At 38.8% G+C, this 20,438-nt stretch overlaps 1 protein-coding gene across 1 annotated transcript; it reads left to right on the top strand.

The window, feature by feature from the left end:
- Positions 1-1,760: 1,760 nt before the first annotated feature.
- On the top strand, positions 1,761-19,528 carry LOC306864637 (metabotropic glycine receptor-like; the record flags this gene model as incomplete). The annotated part of the gene is made up of 3 exons (XM_079408763.1): positions 1,761-2,772; positions 17,923-18,034; positions 19,490-19,528. Exons 1-3 carry the CDS (start codon positions 1,928-1,930, stop codon positions 19,526-19,528), a joined length of 996 nt encoding a protein of 331 aa, XP_079264889.1. The 5' UTR covers positions 1,761-1,927.
- Between the last annotated feature and the right edge of the window lie 910 nt (positions 19,529-20,438).

Here is a 20,438-nt window from a genome sequence, read left to right as displayed (position 1 = left end):
ATATCCCCTGTGAATGTTTCCCATGTGACAACAGCCCATGTTCCCCTTATAATTCCTATCAGGAGATAAGTTATGCTTGGATATGATCAATATATTAAAACAACACCAAAGGATCTTGTCAGATTGAGATTTAATAATGTACAAATATTTCCATTTATGAACATATGGTTCAGAGACATGGATTTTTATGAGGGGCTTTGGTAAGCTTGAGTCGTGTACCTCTGATGGCATCACCGATTGTTTGCTCTTAAATGCCATTTCAGTTCATTTAGTTGCTTGAGTCATTTGCGCCCCAGACGAACGCGTTTAGATTTCGTTCTGAGCATCTCATTGTTTACAGATCTGGATTACGCGCTCGTGCGGTGATGATGACTCATATTGCACCATGATTCACATCCTCACGCAGTCGCATGCATCCATCCTGTGCTGTTGGCATCACTGCAGTATTTCCCCCAGTGAGCGACAAGCAGTGCTGCGCACTCGCACTCCAAAGTCTCCTCGAAGCAAACAGCACTGTCCAGCTTGTATATGTTTAACTCAAGAAGTAATTATTGATGGGGAATCACAACACTGACTTGTATTTAGATCAGCGTGCGCACAGGACGCATTCTAGCGTTCAAACAGCGTGGCGGAGACGCGTTATGAAACTGCTTAAAACTTGATACGGCGTATTAAGACGCGTGCTGTGAGCGAGAACGCGTTCGAATGTGTGTCAAGACTAGTTTTGCGTTCAAAACAACAACAAACAAACTCTTGTTGAAAACAAGAGCGCGATCTGTTTATTATGATAAACAACCACGGCAATTCGTTTTTATCGTTACGTCTCAATTCTAGCTCATAGTTCAACCTCGACAGCAACGCCGTTTATCTCAGCGCAATGTGTCTTTTAAACAGCGTCGCCCTGTTGATGTTTATGCAGTAGGCTGTTTATAGCAGAGCTGTTATAAATGTACTCCTGCCCATCGAGCGTCTATTTTTACCGAAACCCGAAACCTTAATGTGATTTATCGTCGTTTTTTTCGATGTATGTTTTTCTCCTTTCAGCACTGGATAGCTCCTTCAGTTTTACAAACACGCCCTCCGTCAAATGACTGACAGCAGAAATGACCATACACCAATCAAGGGCACTTTCCTAAACCCTATAAGGTGATGAAGAAGACGGGATGTTAGTAGTGTTGGGAAGTTCGACTCATTTCCCCGAATCAGTTCCTTCGAACGGTTCAGGGCTGCGTTCCCCAAAAGGATCGTAAGCCTAAGTTGATCGTAGCTCCACTGGTTTCTATGGGTCTACGATGTACTTAAGCTTACGATGCTTTTGGGAGACACAGCCTAGCTCAGTGTAGCTGATACGCAAGCCGAGAACTGGATAAGCGCTCTGACCGAACGAGTCTGTTTTGCGAAATAGTTCGTTGAAAAGAACCGACTCAATGAACGATGAAGCGAATCGGACTTCACTAGATGCTATAGCAAATGGTTTCTGCCGTTCTAATGGTTTAAGACTGGAGTGGACGACAGAGGGCGGAGTGTGTTTGTCATCCAAGTGTGAAGTACTGACTCCCTGCCTCCGAAAAATAGGATTCTCTCTCTCTCTCTCTCTCTCTCTCTTACCCTTTCTCTCATTCGATCACGTCTGTTGTGGTCCAGCATCATATTGGGAGGTGAGCGTCGGGGATCCTGTACATCTGCTGCGCTCCTGCAAGGAGATACAAGACCGAATCAGCATCACTTACACAAACAACACCACTGCACTTGAGGGGAAGGGGATAACCGATGCAATAACTGTCTTCTGGCCAGGAATCAGGTGTCAGAAATGCGTGAAAATCCACAGGTGAAAATGCTGTGCTGATTTGATTCGTTCCAGCTGTGATTTCTCGCATCAGATTTGGTGATCTGAAGCTGGTAAGGTAAAAGAGCGGGCTTGAAGGATATGGCCATAATCCGGATATCGTTACTCTTGCAAGTGGGATTTGTTATAGGATCAAATTATAGATATGTGGAACATGATCGGGACCTAAACGCAAAGCTGCCCATTTATAATACGCACAGCAACCAGCAAGCGCACCTCCGGAATCCCCATTCGGGTTTAGCGCAGAGGATTGAGGAACGGGTACCCAGAGTGGTGAGTGCGTTTCTGCACACGGGGGATTCCTCCACCTTAAAACACAGCAACTGCTCCAGGAGATATGAGCTGGCGGTGTTGCGGGGTAGGACGCGCGGAGACGCTCATCACTCCATGCGCAGCGTCCTGGACACGGTCCTTCACGCCACAAACTTCCTCAACATGATCCTACAAACGAACAGGTCCAGAGATCACAGCCCCAGACGCGATATGGAGTGGTACCACGCTCTGGTCAGGAGTATCTTGGAGGGAGACATCAAGATCCATCGAGCAGTGGTCACCTTAAGCACCGAGTCCCCTCCTGATGGGCCACCTGTTTACCTTCAGGCCACACGGGCAGGTGGAGAGATCATCCTTCAGGATTTATCCAGCACTGCACACCATGTATTGAAGAACAGAACGGCTGATACGGAGTGGTACCACGAGCATAAAAATAAAAAGAAGACCCATCTCCAAAAACGAGTGCTGAGTCAAGATTTTGCCTCTTTTGACGCGTCTGTGCGCAATGGAGAAAGTTATATTACCGACAAAAGACAGATCCGCTGGTCAGCTCCGTACTTGGAGTGTAAAAATGGGAATTTCATTCCCAGATGGTTTATGACACTGTCTGCTGGCTTCTATGGCCTTAAACCCAACCGGAATCCAGACTTCAGGTAACTTTGGTAACATGGATGGATTGTTCAGTTGTTCATAATGCACACTGAAAAATGTTTGCCGTAGAAATTATTTTTACTCAGAAATTGCCAAATTTCACAAACAATTATAAAGAAACCGCAAGTAAAACACTGAATTAAATGTGGCATTTCAAAGTAGAATTTTATTGTAAAACATAACTAATAATCTTTTATATACAACTTTGAAAATTTTTATTTTTACAGTGCAGATTATACACACATAATCTGTTATTAATGATGATGATTATGTTCTGTTTAGTAGGAATGTTTTTTTTTTTTTTTTGAAAATTCATTACTGTAGAATTAATTCTGGTTTATTTGTAAAACATTTTTTATAATACAAAAAAAAAAAAAAAGCATGTTTCAGTGTGAGTGTGTCAAAGCAATTTATTACAACAGAATTGCCAAATTACAGTAACAATAATGTTTTTTCATAGTCTTATTGTTCACATTTTTGTATTTTATACCACGAATGCTGTTGGTTAGTATGGCAAACCATCACTGCAGGTGTAGAGAGTGCTTCTAAAAATAACCAATGCTGGTTGCATAGCAAGAAACCTCTTGGCCCCCGAACAATCAGATCACTTCTCAATATACAACCGCGGTCATTGGAGATGTTTATACTGATCAGGCTAACATGGTGGAGATGTTGTGTACAAGGATCCTCGACTCTGTTCATAGATGAGTTAAGGGGTGCCGGTAACACTGGAGCTCAGAGACAGGAATAGGGCTGTTTCCTGTTTGCTAATTAATCCCACAGGCGCCAGCACCATGGACTCAGATTTTACAGTCACAATTGTTCTTTAAAAGCTGTAACCAGTCCTGTAGCTTCTTTCAGGAAAATCGTTTATGTGATTGCTTTAAATGAATAGCTGGACTGTGGTATGTAACAATTCAGGGACCGAGCTCAATTTGCAGCATATAGCAAAATGGTGTTTCCATTTATATCTGCCATCGTCAGATTCTCCAGTCTATCATCTAAATGAGGAAAGCCAGCGGAAGCCAGTGTCTCTCTGGGTTTGTTCAGTAGTTATGCTGTAATTTGTAACCTCTCTGCACAGGTCGATATTTGGCCAAGGCTTCATCTTATGATGGCTCGTACCTCCTGGGTAATGAATTCCGAAACACTTGCTGGCCATGACACTAAGGTAGATCCATCCTGTTGTCTTTAGGCCCACTCTTTGCCACCTACACATATTTATAAAGGGGCAATGGAGGGGGGAAGGGGTGTTCTGTAATGCAGTGTCTCCAGTCTTCACTCTCAGGATACCTTTCAGTCAATACGATAATGAATAAATAATGAAAGATGTACAACAGCAACTAGAGGCACCTCTCATACATCTGCAGACATTTTTAGATTAATGTTGTGTCGAAATCTTAAATTTAGACTTCTTGTGACGGACAACCTGGTATTTGTGTAGTGAAATGTCTGGGCCATGCAGGTGAAAAGTTAATTACATCTATTTGAGTCTTTATTCACTTTGACAAGTTCCATTATCTGGTGTAGCTTCAGCTAAAGGACACGCAGAGCACACATATGATTAATTCTAAATATATTTGTGACCCCAGACCACAAAACCAGTCTTAAGTAGCACGGGTATATTTGTAGCAATAGCCAAAAATACATTGTATGGGTCAAAATGATTGATGTTTCTTTTATGCCAAAAATCTTTAGGACATTAAGTAAAGATCATGATCCATGAAGATACTTTATAAATTCCCTACCCTAAATATGTAAAAACTTCAGTTTTGATAAGTAATATGCATTGCTAAGGACTTAATTTGGACAGCTTTAATGGTGAATTTTCTCAATATTTTCAAAATTTTCAAATAGTTGTAACTCAGCCAAATATTGTACTATACATCAATGGAAAGCTTTTTTATTCAGCTTTCAGATTATGTATAAATGTCAATTTCGAAAAACTGACCCTTATGACTCGTTTTGTGGTCCAGGGTCACATTTGTACCTTTTTTGGAGGAAATTTGAGCACATGCCCATTGCCATAATGTGAGGTTGTTGTGGCTGATTGCTAGAATATTGCTATGTGGTTGCTAAGGTGTTCTAATTGTTTGCTATATGGATGGGTAGGGTTGTTTGGTGGTTTCTAGGGTATTGTTAGGTTGTTCTGGGTGGCTGCTTATTGGCCCAAGGGTCAGTAATGTGATGTTCATTATTTTGTTCGGATCTATTCAAATTTAATGTATTCAAAAATACATTAAAATGCAATTCATACATACAGTGACTTGAATAAATTTTAATGATTAAAAACATATATATTTTGATATTTTGACAATGGTCTGATATTATAATGAAAAGTAAAAGAATGAAATGAAAAAGTCATATGGTGCAACCGACATATAGAAATATGAAGAAAATAAACTTAAGATAGCAATTTTTTATGACAAGAAAAGGTTAGTTCAAGTTGTAAAATGTCATGACGTGCAACTCTCCAAAAATTTTATATTATAGATGATGTTGATGAATTAATATTTTTTATAATGATTATAGTAATAAATATAATAATTGTATAATTAATTAACAAAATAATAATTTTATTTGTAAAAATTTTTTGGGGGGTCTCTCAAGGTTTTAATCGATTATTATAAAATTAATAGATTAATAGCATCTGAGGCTGCTATTTGTTTTAAATCATGTGGAAAGGAGTTTGTTGATTATAAGCATTCATCTGGTATAGGACTAATTATCAAATGAGAAGTGCTCATGAGGCAATGAACCACACTGGCAAACCATTCTAGAAGATTGAAATTCATTTTATCTCTTGACTTCTGATGATCAACAATAATTGGCTGTATGGTGAAAGCATTGTCTTTCTCTCACAGATGCTACTATTTTATGTAGCTGTGCATTTATGTATTGATTTCACTGAAGTGTAATGGGAGATTTACTTTTGAACTTTTAGAAATCTCAGTTCTCAGTTCTTCCTCGACTGCAACCATGTAGACTTTGTTTTGCACACTGGAGTACTGCTCCCAAAATGCTGCAATGAATTCGGAATTTCACAATTCTTTAGAATGTCAGTGTATGGTGTAACATTAAGATTTGCCCTCTCATACGTTTAGTTATTTAGTATACTTTCTTTGCATATTTTGTATTTAACTGTACATATAGATCTTAAGGTACCATAGCATGCAATCTTTATCCTTTGTCAGGTGTGAGTGAGGGTTGGATGGAGAGAAAATTGAACACTATTAAGGCTGTCCAGTCTGCCAGGGGCCTCTGGGGATACACAAATCCACAATGTCCTATTATAACCCACATGGGCTGTAGGTCCTCTGACCTACAAGCTCCTACCAAGAGCCCAAGGGAGGACGAGTTTGGAATAGACCAATTACTACTGGCATGGTAGTCTTAAAGAGACATGGCCATTTCTACAACATCATGTTCATATTTGTTTTCAAGTATGGGTTTTCAAGCATCAAAACAATAATAAGTTTAATACCGCTTTAATTTTTCTATACATTAGAATATTTTTCCCATACATTAGAATGTGTTCCATTGTATGTATGTATTTAAAATAAAATAAAATATAATACTAAAATAAATTTTCACCATTATTTACAGTACACATCCACTAAAATGTCATTTAGTGTAGCAATAGTCTATACAACAAAAAATCCTGAGGCATGATTAGAACAATAATCATTAGATGATATTAAAAGAGCCCCCCCCCCCCCAAAAAAAAAAAAAAAAAAAAAAAAAAAAAACTAAATCATAATTTTAAATCTTTACCAATTTTTTTCTACTCTCCTTCAAACCACTAGGCTTTACCCATTTGTCATTTTGTAATAATTTTAAATATAATACAATTTTGTTTGCTAATCTTTTATTTTCTATATTTTAATAAGTACAGTCTATGATACGTATGTTGTTTCATCTTTACAAAATATATATCTGTTATGCTAAATGATGATAGAACATTATTTTACCCATAATTTAACATTTTATTTTCACATTACAGTAGACACTTTACGTGCATGAAATATTCTTTTTATGTATATAAAATAACTTTTTTTAAGTTTAATTTGATGCAGACAACAAAATAGGATTTCTCATCTTTGACCCACTTTTAACGGTAATACTGTAATATTAGATTTAAAATATAAAATAAGATATAAAAGTTACACTGCTGAAATGACAAGAAACAAAGTCATTTTCAAACTAGTAGACAGTGTATACAGTGCAGTATTCATTAAGAACTAACTGGTATTCCATTCAGAACATAGCTAATATGAATGCATTGGAAATGGCTATTGTTAATACTGATGTCCTATCTTACCTCTTGTCTGAACAAATCGAGTCCTTTGGGAGAAATCCATCCATTTCATGTGTTAGCTGGAATTAGCGTGAACACGGTTTCTTGCTGTTCTGCTCTATTTGAATTTAATTTCAGTTTGGCATTAAAAGGGGGAGCTCATTAAAAAGAAAATGCATGGAGACGGATGTCACCTCTTTTCATCCAGTGCGAAGCTGGATCTCGCCACGAGCGCTGTTATGCTAATGCAGTCCAAAAAGAAAGGAAGACAGTTAGATAAAATTCAATTAGCCAACAAAACCTGCACAATGAAACAGGAGACAGCTATACATACTCTCTAAAGAGCAAACTGTCATTCTGCCGTGGACTCCATGAAATATGGATGGACGAAGCGTAGAGTAATTTTTTGTATTTGTTCAGGCAGCAACAGAACCTTAGCTAGCTTCAAGGCACACGTCTATTGAATGGCAGACGGTCTTAAAAGCATCCTCTTAATAAATCAAGTGCACTGAAGCATTATGTTTTAGTATGATCTCAGTGTCATGTTGTGCTTCTATTTTAAGGAAACAAAATGAGGGAAATGTAAGGGAAATGCATTAGGCTGACAGGATGAGTTTTGGCTAATGTGACTCAAGGCCCTGCTTGTCGTCTGTGCTGTGACACCGGGGTCATTCTGTCGAGTACTGCCGGCCGTTATCAAAGCAAACAGTCCAGCGATCCTTAATGTCAGCGTCTCTTTGTACCTTCACATTTCACCCCTTACCCCACTGCCATTACGCATACCCCATCAACAAACACCATCTCCTCAGACATTGTTCCTTTATAAGCTAAACCTAACAATAATTTACGTTTAGTAAACTTCTTCTGTTTTCATCTGTGATAAGATATTTACTGATATATGTGACCCTGGACCAAAAAAAACAGTCGCTGGGGTATATTTGTAGCACTCGCCAAAAATACACTGTATGGGTCAAAATTATTTATTTTTCTTTTATGCCAAAAATCATTAGGACATTAAGTAAAGATCATGTTCCATGACAATATTTTGTAAATTTCCTTCTGTAAATAGATCAAAACTTAATTTTTAATTAATAATATGCATAGCTAAGAACTTCATGTCATGATACGTGCAGAGAAATGAAGCGAGAACTCAAGTGCAGGGAAATGGTGGTTTTAATTATAAAAACAAACAAAACAGAAACATAAATTACCCCGAGGGGAAAAACAGACTGACAGAGCAATGCAAAAACGAGGACTAGAAAACAGACATGACTTACTGCACCAAGAACATATGACAACGTGGCCGAACAGGACTGCAAACACCAGGATCATTTAAAGGAGACAAACGAGGAGGCACCAGGTGTACACGCTGAGACAATTAGGGAATAACAAGGAGGGCGGGGTCAAACAATCAGCCGGGGGAACACATGGAACAATCACAACACAAACCCATGTGCTCAGACAAGACAGTGACATCTGGTGGCCAACCAGGGCACACCCACAGGATACGTGACACGACCCCCCAACAAAGGAGCAGCTCCCAGATGCTCCACCTGCAACACTAAGAACACACAAAAACATGAAAAATGAAAATACAAAATGTCAAGAAGGGAGGTGGGCAAGAGACAGATCAGGGGGAGGGATGGTGGGCCAGGCCCGTGCAGAGGCAGGGGGCCCGCAGACCAAGGCCGAGCAGGAGACCAGGACGGATCCGGAGGGACGGACCAGGGGGTTTCCGGCCCAACAGGAACCCCAGCGCACTGCCAGGGTGGGGCCGGAGGGACAAGCCAGGCAGTGAGTTTACGAACGGCCTCTGTGGCCGTGACAGGGCAGACAGTCAGTTCAGAAACGGCCTCTGTGGCCGTGACAGGGCAGGCAGTGAGCTCAGGAACGGTCTCTGTGGCCGTAACAGGGCAGACAGTGAGTTCAGGAACGGCCTCTGGCAGGGTAAGGAGCTCGAGTGGAGCCGGCAGGGCGAGAAGTTCGGGTAGAGCCGGCAAGGCGAGGAGCTCGGGTGGCGCCGGCAGGGCAAGGCGCTCGGGTGGCGCCGGCAGGGCAAGGAGTCTGGGTGGCGCCGGCAGGGCAAGGAGTCTGGGTGGCACCGGCAGGGCAAGGCGCTTGGGTGGCGCCGGCAGGCCAAGGAGTCTGGGTGGCGCCGGTAGGGCGAGGCGCTTGGGTGGCGCCGGCAGGGCGAGGCGCTTGGGTGGCGCCGGCAGGGCGAGGCGCTTGGGTGGCGCCGGCAGGGCGAGGAGCACGGGTGGCGCCGGCAGGGCGAGGAGCACGGGTGGCGCCGGCAGGGCGAGGAGCACGGGTGGCGCCGGCAGGGCGAGGAGCACGGGTGGCTCTGGCACGACCTCCTGGCCAGCAGTGAGCTCCTGGGTAGCCTCCTGGCCTTGTGGGACGGAGAAGGCCTTCCTCCGCCTCTTCCTCCGTCTCCGGGAGCGGGGCGCCGCTGCGGCATCCTCGGCCACCACTAGGGGATTGAGAGCGGGCACCGCCGCCTCGGGAGCGCTGTGAGTGGGCACCGCCGCCTCGGGAGCGCTGTGAGCGGGCACCGCCGTCTCGGGAGCGCTGTGAGCGGGCACCGCCGCCTCGGGAGCGCTGTGAGCGGGCACCGCCGCCTCGGGAGCGCTGTGAGCGGGCACCGCCGCCTCGGGAGCGCTGTGAGCGGGCACCGCCGCCTCGGGAGCGCTGTGAGCGGGCACCGCCGCCTCGGGAGCGCTGTGAGCGGGCACCGCCGCCTCGGGAGCGCTGTGAGCGGGCACCGCCGCCTCGGGAGCGCTGTGAGCGGGCACCGCCGCTTGGAGAAGCTTCAAAAACTCCACCAATTCCCCAAAAGTCAAGTGGTCTAGCTCCCTCATCCACTCCTCATCGAGGGGCTCATCAAGGGCAAGGTTAAAGAAGTCCTTGAGAGCCACCTCGTTGTATCCCAAACCCTCTGCTGCCTCACAAAACGTCCAGGCAAACATCCTGACGTCAGTGCCCCTCTGACGGAGAGAGTGCAGCGTCCTGACCTGGAGGATCCGTAAAAAAGTGGGGTTCCTCACGTTAGGGGCTGGAGGATGGGAAGAATCCATTCCCCGCTGAGTTCTCTGATGTCGGCCACGTTCTGTCATGATACGTGCAGAGAAATGAAGCGAGAACTCAAGTGCAGGGAAATGGTGGTTTTAATTATAAAAACAAACAAAACAGAAACATAAATTACCCCGAGGGGAAAAACAGACTGACAGAGCAATGCAAAAACGAGGACTAGAAAACAGACATGACTTACTGCACCAAGAACATATGACAACGTGGCCGAACAGGACTGCAAACACCAGGATCATTTAAAGGAGACAAACGAGGAGGCACCAGGTGTACACGCTGAGACAATTAGGGAATAACAAGGAGGGCGGGGTCAAACAATCAGCCGGGGGAACACATGGAACAATCACAACACAAACCCATGTGCTCAGACAAGACAGTGACATCTGGTGGCCAACCAGGGCACACCCACAGGATACGTGACACTTCATTTGACAACTTTAAAGGCGATTTTTTTTTTTTTACAGTGTATTAAAGTATAATTGCAAATGTATTTAAGTAGATGATATACAAGTTTCAAAAGACATTGCATGCTAGTTTACCATAAATGTTTGTCAGTTTATTCGCCAGTACTTGCATGAGACAAAATAAGTATAATATAATTATGAAATTACTTATAAAGATTACTTAGTCCTACTGAAGTGGGCCAGAAAAGCACTCTAGAGTTCAGCTAATTGCGTTTAATATAAATTTAAACTATAATGCATTTTCATTAAATTGCAATTAACAATGCAATTAAGCATTGGAAAACATTTTCAGTTCATACATGAGTATTTTCTTTTAAAGTATTTTGTTGTAATAAGTACTAAGTATCTTAAAGTTTGATTAAACTTTTAAAATGCATTTAAAATCACTTTTGATTTTGTAGCACTGACACTAACTGCATTTGTTGCAAAAATGAATTAATTTTAATGAAATAAGATGTCAAAAAGTGTTAAAGTGTCATATACTATTACATAAATATCAATTTAACAGTTGCAGTAAAGAAATAGTTTGCAGTGACATGGTATTACTGTTATAAGTCGTTTAACTTACCTTTGCCAACACCACCAATAGCCTAATAATAATAAATAATAATAATGCTTCTTATAATAATCTTTGTAAGAAGAAAATTGTACTGTAACCACTAATGACAGCTGTGCAATGGAGTAGATGATTCATTATGATAAAAGTGCACTTGTTTTACAAATATAGGTTAAAATTGGTCTCATTTAAAGGGATCATTGGATGCAAAATTCACTTTACAAGTTGTTTGAACATAAATGTGTGTTGGAAGTGTGTGTACACATCCATCCTATAATGATAAAAATCCACCCACTGTTTTTTTTTTTTAAATCCCTATTTTAAAATCCTCTTTCTCAAATCAGGCTGTTCTGAGATTGCCGTCAGAATGACGTAGTTCTGCACAGGCCCCTCCCACGATAGTTGATTGACAAGACCGTCTTACCTTAGACCCGCCCTGAGTGAGCTGTCATCCGTCCGCCATTGTGTCGACTCCGGTGCAGGGGAAGACAAGATGTCTGAGATTAAGCGATTTGAAGTGTTTAGTTGTTCGATGTAACGAATGAATATAGCAGTCGTCATTTATTTCCAACATCTGAGCTGCTTAAGAAGCAGTGAATTAACGTTACTTTCGCTTTGAAGTGAATACGCCGATTCCTGACCTACATAAAAGTGATCCAGCTTTATCTACAGAAAAAGCTAGAGTATAAGGGTTTTTATGAATCTTTGCAAATCGCCTTTCCTAATAATGTGCTAATTAGCCAGTTTCGTGGCTGAAGTTTAGTATGCTCCATAGATATATATACCTAGATTCTTCATTATGGACTGTTTCTATGGGACAATAGATAAGCCATCCGCCATTTCTGGAACAGTCTGCAAAGCTTTGAGTGCATTGATTGTGTGCGTCTACAACAGCAAGTTATACACTTGTATATCTTTGAATATTCATTATTATGGTGAATGCGAGATGGCTGACACTTCAATGTATCTGGAGCGGTCGAATAGGGATTCTACACATATCTATGGTCTGCTCATCACTCCACAGAAGAGAGGGGCGGAGTCAGCAGAGCTCACTAGGATTTAAAGCAACATGGACTAGATCAGCGTGCTGAAAACAGAGCTGATTTTGACAGGGTAAAGAAGTCATTTTTTACACTACCATTGAAAAATGTTAACCAAAGTATGTTATAGACTTTTCATTAAGACCCTAAAGAATCATATCAAAAATGGGCATCTGATGACCCATTTAAGCAATAAACCAATAAAAAGGCACACAATTGATCTTTTTAATCAAGTCATGTTAAATGAATCAGTCTCAAATGTAGCTTTACCAAAGGTAACGCAATGTAACAAACATTTGTTTCACTTATTTTTTTTTATAAATGTTTCTTATGTAATTCTGTGGTGCTAATCATTATTACACTATTTATTTTCATGTAGCTGCATCAATATTTTGTTAAATATTTAGGTCCGATACATTTTCTAAAAACAAATTCTATAAAGTTCTATGATTAATTACGAAATATCGGTTTATTACAGATACATCTTCGTACTATTTTATATTTTTTTTAAAAGATATTTAGCAAGGATGGGGACATTCTAGAAGTTTCCGTGACATTCTGTAATATTCTAGATATTTCTGGAACATTGTGGAATTAGTCATAAAAGAAAAAAAAAATCTGAAGTTTTAGACAACTCACTTTTGGTAACTGTTTATGTTAAACTGTTGTTGTTAGGTCAGTATTATGCATGTACAATATCACTTTTATGTATGAGTAATAACAGATAGTAGATTTTATGGTCACTGTTACACAAATGATACACAAAAAGTAATGTGATTTTCGTATTAACCATGTCAAAATTCAAAAGAAACGTTAAAAATAAAAGCGAAACAAAACTATAAAAAATTATTTGACACTGTAACGTGAGAAAAAGCAAAGATAAAGTACTATATTTCTTGAGTTATTGTAAATATAAATGTATTAATTAGGGATGTACCATTTCTCATCTAATAGATCAATCAGTGCTTCAACCCCAGAAATGATGTAAATATAAGAGCTTGTGAACATGCCTCTTAAAGTAACATTACCTCAGGAAAGTTATTCAGTGTTCATAGTTTGTTAGTGAACAGAACAAAACACACTAGAGGGAACTCATTTACGGTTCATTTTTAAATAAGCGTGTTTAAATAAGTATATCATGAAGTTAAGTTTATATGCAAATTACCTGTGTTATTGACTCTTTTGAGACAATGCAAATAAATGATGATGATATCTGAAAATGAATAGCATTTGCATATAAAAAGTTTAGTCTCTGTTGTTAATCTATAATATTATTGAAATGTACTAAATGAGGGTCTCCTTGTTAGGTGTGCATCAATAGTTGAGTTTTTTTTTTCTTTTTCCTTAAGAAAATATTTAGAAATTAATCAGAATTGAATTGAATTGTGTAATACTGTATACCTTGATATTTTCTGAGGTCATCATCTGTAGCTTACGCATTCAACAGCACAAAAGTACAAAACATTACCATAAAACTATTTATTTATTTTATTTGATGTTTATGTTGTGTTTATTTGTATGCTCGTCTATTTGTAGGGTTGTCAAAATTTCAAATTTAAATATAATATATAATAAATCATAATAAATATAGAGCATTTAATAAATTGATAACAATTTGTTGAAAAAAAAAAATTTGTCAAGAGTCCTATTTATAAAGTATAAAAAGTAAATTACAACTTTTTATGTATTACTTCTTACTCTATAATGTATTAGTCAAGCAAGCTAATGTGCTCTGAGAAGTCAGAGAAAATTGTTGGCAATTATGTTTTTTAACAAGATATGCTGTAGATGTCTTGAACATTGTTGAACACTGTCGATTAACATACCAAAAAAAAAAAAAAAATCTCAACAGATCTTGTCAACGTCTCCATATCTCATTTCAATCTCAGGGAAGACTGAAATACAATCCAGTGTCACATAGTCTGCCACAGTAATTACATTCAATTTATACTAATCACAATAATCATCAGGCTTTTCATCATCAAGACAAAATGATGGCACTGTCACCAATCCACTTTCTGTCTTGCGAGCTAGTAATGGCAATACAGAGCCATAGGTCCCATGTGACCTTGGATGAAGGATGTGGCATTCCGACGCTTGATGAACACGGCTGCTAAAATTAGCACACTTGCTTGGCCAAGGCTTCAATTAAGGCGAGCAGAGACTATTCCATGACTGCACCTTCTGTGTCTGTCTCAGAGGAAGAAAGGGAAAAAGACAGGAAACGGATATAGTCGCAGAGAGAAACAAAGAGATCTCTGTTACCTCAGGCAGTCTTCCTTTTCAGTGTTTTCTGATCTATGTTTGCATCCCTGCAGGACCAGCGTGCACCACAGTATAGCTTATGATGATTTTTTCACCTGTTGTACATGAGAAATATGGAGTCTAGAGGATTATTAGCATCATTCTCATATGCCTTTGATACTATATATCCACATCGACTCACTTCCTTAACCCCCACAGACCACAGCATCGATGCGATTTATGGTATTTTCATAAATGGTTATATAAATCATCATATTTATGCAGATTTTGATTTAGTATTTGATATGTAGTATCTTCCTTTTCGAATTGTTAGGAATAGTTCACCCTCAGGACATCCGAGATGTAGAGGAGTTTGTTTCTTCATCCCAACAGATTTGGAGAAATTTAGCATTACTTCACTGCACCTAATGGATCCTCTGTAGTGAATGGGTACCGTCAGAATGAGTGAATGATGAAACATCATAATAATCCAAAAGCAATCCTCACAACTCTAGTCCATCAATTGGTGTCTTTTGATGTGAAAAAAAATTAAACATAATTGCATCTGACATTAATGATTGCTAATTTCACGAGTTCACCCTTACATCTAATCTGATAGCAAATAGTGAGCATATTTTGGTGTGCTGTCCTGGGGGAGGGCTCCGAGCCCGGAATATAGCCTGAACCCAGAGAACTCCGCCTATCCCTAATATGGGATAAAAATAGATTAGGAGTGTGGAGGTGGGGTGGAGGAGGGATGCCGGAAAACTGTCATTGAACAGAGGTAGGTAGGCTGCATACAGTATATATACGTATTGTGCTAGTTAGGATGGTGAGCTAAACGAGTTACACCTGTGCCAAATTGGTTGATTATCTGATCGTGCTCCACCTTAACCTTGTTAATAAAACATCATATGTGACCCTGGACCACAAAAGCAGTCTTAAGTCGCTGGGGTATATTTGTAGCAATATCCAACAATACATTGTATGGGTCAAAATTAATTAATTTTCTTTTATGCCAAAAATCATTAGTACATTAAATAAAGATCATGTTCCATGAAGATATTTGGTAAATTTCTTACTGTAAATATATCAAAACTTCATTTTTGATTTGTAATATACATTGCTAAGAACTTAATTTGGACAACTTTAAAGGCGATTTTCTCAATATTTAGTTTTTTTTGCACCCTCAGATTTTCAAATAGTTGTATCTCGGCAAAATATTGTCATATCCTAACAAACCATACATCAATGGAAAGCCTATTTATTCAGCTTTCATGATGTATAAATCAAGATGTATAAATCGTATGACTGTTTTGTGGTCCAGGGACACATATGTCAAAGATTTCAAAGGTTTATTCTATTTTTTGAATGAATGAACAAAAGAAAGAAAAAAAAAAATAATGTAATATTAGTATGTTATTATTTACCAGAGGCTCCACAGCCACTTTAGCAATCAGATCCAAAACACAAGCATGTGTGATGATTGGCTTTACTGTAGTATCTGTATACTATTCTCTTCTTCCGAAAGACATTGGAAATGTTTGTTTGTTAAAAGTAATATAGAAGTATAATAACGTCATTAAATGAACATATAATAAAATCTGACATGTTCAATTTACAAACACCTCCCCCGTGGCTCAGTTCCAAATACCAACAACCTTGTCCAGAGGTCATCAATTAGCAGACTGCAGTCTAGATCCACACGCAAGATTTGTTCCAGACAGCAAATAATTTATCTGAAATTAATATAATTATAAACAGCAATAAAGAAATTGAATGAGTTTAGTTATCCTTCTCACTAAGGGTTTGCAAGGCATTGTACAATAAAGATCATTCGTAAAGCAGCTCTGGAATGAACTGTTTTTGGAAAATATTGAAAATTAGCCTATGTGTTATTCCAGAGAAATTGGCAGACTCTGAGAGACTCTGGATTTAGACATATGATTCATTGCTGACAGCGTGAAAATTTATATTATTTTCTTTCAAATTCATAAAATTGTATTTGATATCAAGATCACTATGCTCTGTAGATATCACAATTAGGCAACTACACAGACATTAATGATATTCTTTAATTCATATTGTTGTCACTCTACAATATTGTACTGAAAACTAAGGTTATTTCCCCTGTGTATGCATAGAACGTAATAATTTTGATGCATTTATGATTGTGTCAGATTAATAATAAAGACACATATAGTTATGTTTGCAGTAAATTGGACAATGTCCTATATGAAGTAAAGGAATTCTGTCTAAACCCTTTCTGTGTTGTGGAAAAGCTATGCTAAGACAAGACTTTAACAGAGAAATTAGATCATTTTCATTTTCTGCAGAAATCGCCTTTGCAACGTACAATACTGTATTGGTGGTTGCTTACTGGTAAAAGCTCTTGTTTCTTATTCAGACCCTGATCCATTTATAAAGTAGCCTTCCAAATTAAAATTATGCACTTATTGTATGCATCTACTGTCTAGTTATTTTGTCATCCAACATCAGAGTACAATAGCCAGTCCCATTCCGGTACATAATTAAAGCTGCAACAGGAATCAAGCCATGGCACAGCATCTTAATTTATGCTTTTTCTTCTTTCTGCCATATGCATTCAGCCCATCTGAACAGACAGATCGCATGTGCAAATCGAACCAAATTCGTATTGGTGTGAACGGGCCTTTAGAGCACATGGGCATCTGTGTTTCATAATGTGATTTCTCTCAACTGAGACTGGGATGGTGCACAAGCCTGTTCTTAATGTTCCAGCACGTTGACAGCAGATGTGAGAATGCTGGTGCAGACAGCTGTGATGAGAAATAAAAATAAACATGCTGAAGAGAGATGCCATTAAAGATCATTCAGTGTCAGTCAGCTTCATTCTTTGAGTTCTTAACTCAAAACTCCATTCAGCCAAATGATGAAGCCATAAACAATTATTTTCTATAAGAATTTCTATATCTATGATTTCATAGTACTTTAGAGGTTATTTGTTCAGGATGCTGCCGCTCTATGAAGAGAGACTATTACACATTATGCCTGTAAGGTTCTGGAGGATTTGATGTTCTTTTCTTCCCTTTATGACTGCTGATGAGAATGCAAAAGCTTCCTCTCCTCTGCTGACTGAAGAGGAAGACCAGACTGATAAAGAGTGTATTGATCATCTTATTGATGATTTGTTGTTTACTGGGTGAAAACATCAATATGGAAAATGCTTAGTCTTACTGGATCCGTGTAGACACACATCCACATTGGCTGTTATGTCACTTAGAACAAAGACACAATTTAGGATTTGAATAGACTTGTCAATCAATGACTTTTCTGCTTAGCAATCAAAGCTGAATAATCATTTTAGCACACTTTTAGCATTAAATGTACATGTGTGAAGTACTGTAAGTGTATGTTTAAAGTGCCAGTGTTTTACTTTATAGATTAATTTCTCTTTTTCTCTTGTGCTCTATCATATCATATAGGGGTGTTGTTCGAGTGGATGTCAGCCTGCAGGATGTGGATATTGATCAGTGCTCTGCAGATGGCTGGTTTGCAGATGCCTGGCCACACAGGTGCAACCTCACCACTATGGAGGTGAGTCCAACTTCAAGCTATTACTTCAATGTCGTGATTGCAAACACCAAAGTTTTTACTTGTTTAATACATTCCAGGAGACATTTCAGTGGACTAAAAATATAATTAGAATATAACATTAAAGGAAAAGTACATGCGGCAGCCTTTGTGAAAACAAATGCACTTGATTCTGTTGAATGAGCACTTGTGTATTTCAAATCTTAAAAGTATAATACAGATATTATTAATAAAAGAAACTTTCATGACAGTGTTTTTTTTATATATATATACTTAAAGGTATAATTCACCCCAAAATTAAGATTCTGTCATTACTCACCCTAATGTCTTTCCAAAACCATAAGACCTTCATTCATCTTTGGAACACAAATTAAGATGTTTTTGATGAAATCCGAGAGCTTTCTGATCATGTACTTAGTAATAATGTCAAATTAAACCATTTTTAATCATTATGTTTTGATAATATTTTGCTGAGCTTTAAAGAAGTATGTATTATGTATATATTTGTATGTATTTTGTATGCATTATTTATGTATTTTACATGTATTTTGATGTGTTGACTAACATGCTAAAGCACGTTAACTGTAGTGTGCTATTTTATATTCAGTATTTTAAATGATCTAAATTCTAAACAAATAATTACAAATATACAAATATGAGACATTTCAATAAAAAATGACATTATATATATTATATATATGATGTTAGAATGTTCATTTTTGGATGAACTATTCCTTTAATATCCCCACTTTGCAGTAGAACATAAATAATTTGAACTCTTCAGGACCTCTTACAAAGCAGTCCAAAAACCACATCATTGCAGAGCAGCATGCCAACTCACATTGTGATTTCTGCTCTTGATTCATGGCGTTCATCCTGCTGTTATTTTGAAGAACAAAAGACATTTTTGTATATATCTTTGACCTTCTGGCTCAACAGTGAATGATTTTGCTGTGTCTTAATGCTGTTAACCTGATGCTTGGAGGATTGCAGTTATAAAGAGAATAGATTTTTAAGGTCTGGCTCCTTCATAATGGATGTGATGTAATAGATTGCGCAGGGTGCACTGAATAATTGAGAAAGCTCTTTGTGTGCTCGGCCTCCTGATGGACACTGCACAGTGTGCATGTTCAAGACACAGTCGAGCATACCGCACATAGCGACACAGCATCTTCACTATATTATGCAATTGAATTGTGACCTCTGTCATAATAGCTTTCATCCACTCCTCATAACACAGGTCTGTTGATGGTGACGCTGACTATAAATAGAGCTCAAAACTGCATTGCAATCAGAAGTTTTAATGTAATGTGATATAGAGGCTTTGTACCAGAGGGCCTCTCGTATGCAAAAAAAGTTGTAATTCACTCTCATTATCTCGGATGTCTGACGCTGAAACTGCAGCCCACATATCACTGAACCTGTTTAAGCCAAACCAGATATTTCTGACTTCATCAGACCAAGAATATCATTAGCAAAGACTTCCAGAATGTGTAACAACGGTACTGCATATGCAATTAGCCATTGTGGTTGAAGGTATGGTTTTGGTTTGACTGTGGATGCTAAAACATCCTAGTAAGACAAGCATCAATCATACTTGGGGACGGTGCAGATTCTACCCCTCAGTAGTAAGCTTTGATGTGTAGCGTTCATGCATAACCCATGGCCTTGCTAGCATCATATTTTAAAGTGTGAGCTACAGGAGTACAATCTTTTGGTAACCTTCCAGAAGCTTAGAAGCTTCAAGAACACTCTAGCATAAAAAACATAGCTGGATGCATTGGAGAGACGAATGTAAACAATAATGACCAGGAGTTGAGTTTCAGTCAATTGAGAGAGTTTACTGAAGACGGTGGTCAAAGTCAAAGTCAGCAATACATCAATGCTCAAAGAATACTTAAAATGAATGAAATCTTGATCATCATTGACACACTTTGTTCTTCAATCTGTCATTTAATCATTTAATCTTTAGACATCTCTAAAGTTGCGTGATCTCTCATAACAGCAAACAACCTCTGCGATTTTTTTTTCCTATTCAAAGTTTTGTCATTTTCACTTTCGAATGAACTATCCCTTTAATCCTAAAAAGAGTTATACATGCTAATGTATGTGTGTTAATGGAACAAGTACATTATTGACATTTATAAGAACTGATCAGATCCTTCAGATCCTTTCAAACACACATCTTCTGAAAATGTTGTGGCATTTTATTTTTTTCCGTGCTGTACACCCAACCAGACAAGAGTAAACAGCTCATCCTCTAGTGTTTGTAGAGTTAGTCATACAATCAGGTCCAAATTAGACAAGACAGACAAATATCCGCCAGGGTATAAATAGCCTGTAGAAAAGCTGACAAACATGCATGATTCAAAGATGCTAACACATTTTCTATTTGGACTTTCCAATT

The sequence above is a fragment of the Barbus barbus genome (assembly GCF_936440315.1).
Source record: "Barbus barbus genome assembly, chromosome: 46".
Taxonomy (NCBI): Eukaryota; Metazoa; Chordata; class Actinopteri; order Cypriniformes; family Cyprinidae; genus Barbus; species Barbus barbus.
The sequence above is the reverse complement of the archived record's forward strand: the minus strand, read 5'-3'. Positions and strand labels throughout refer to the sequence as shown.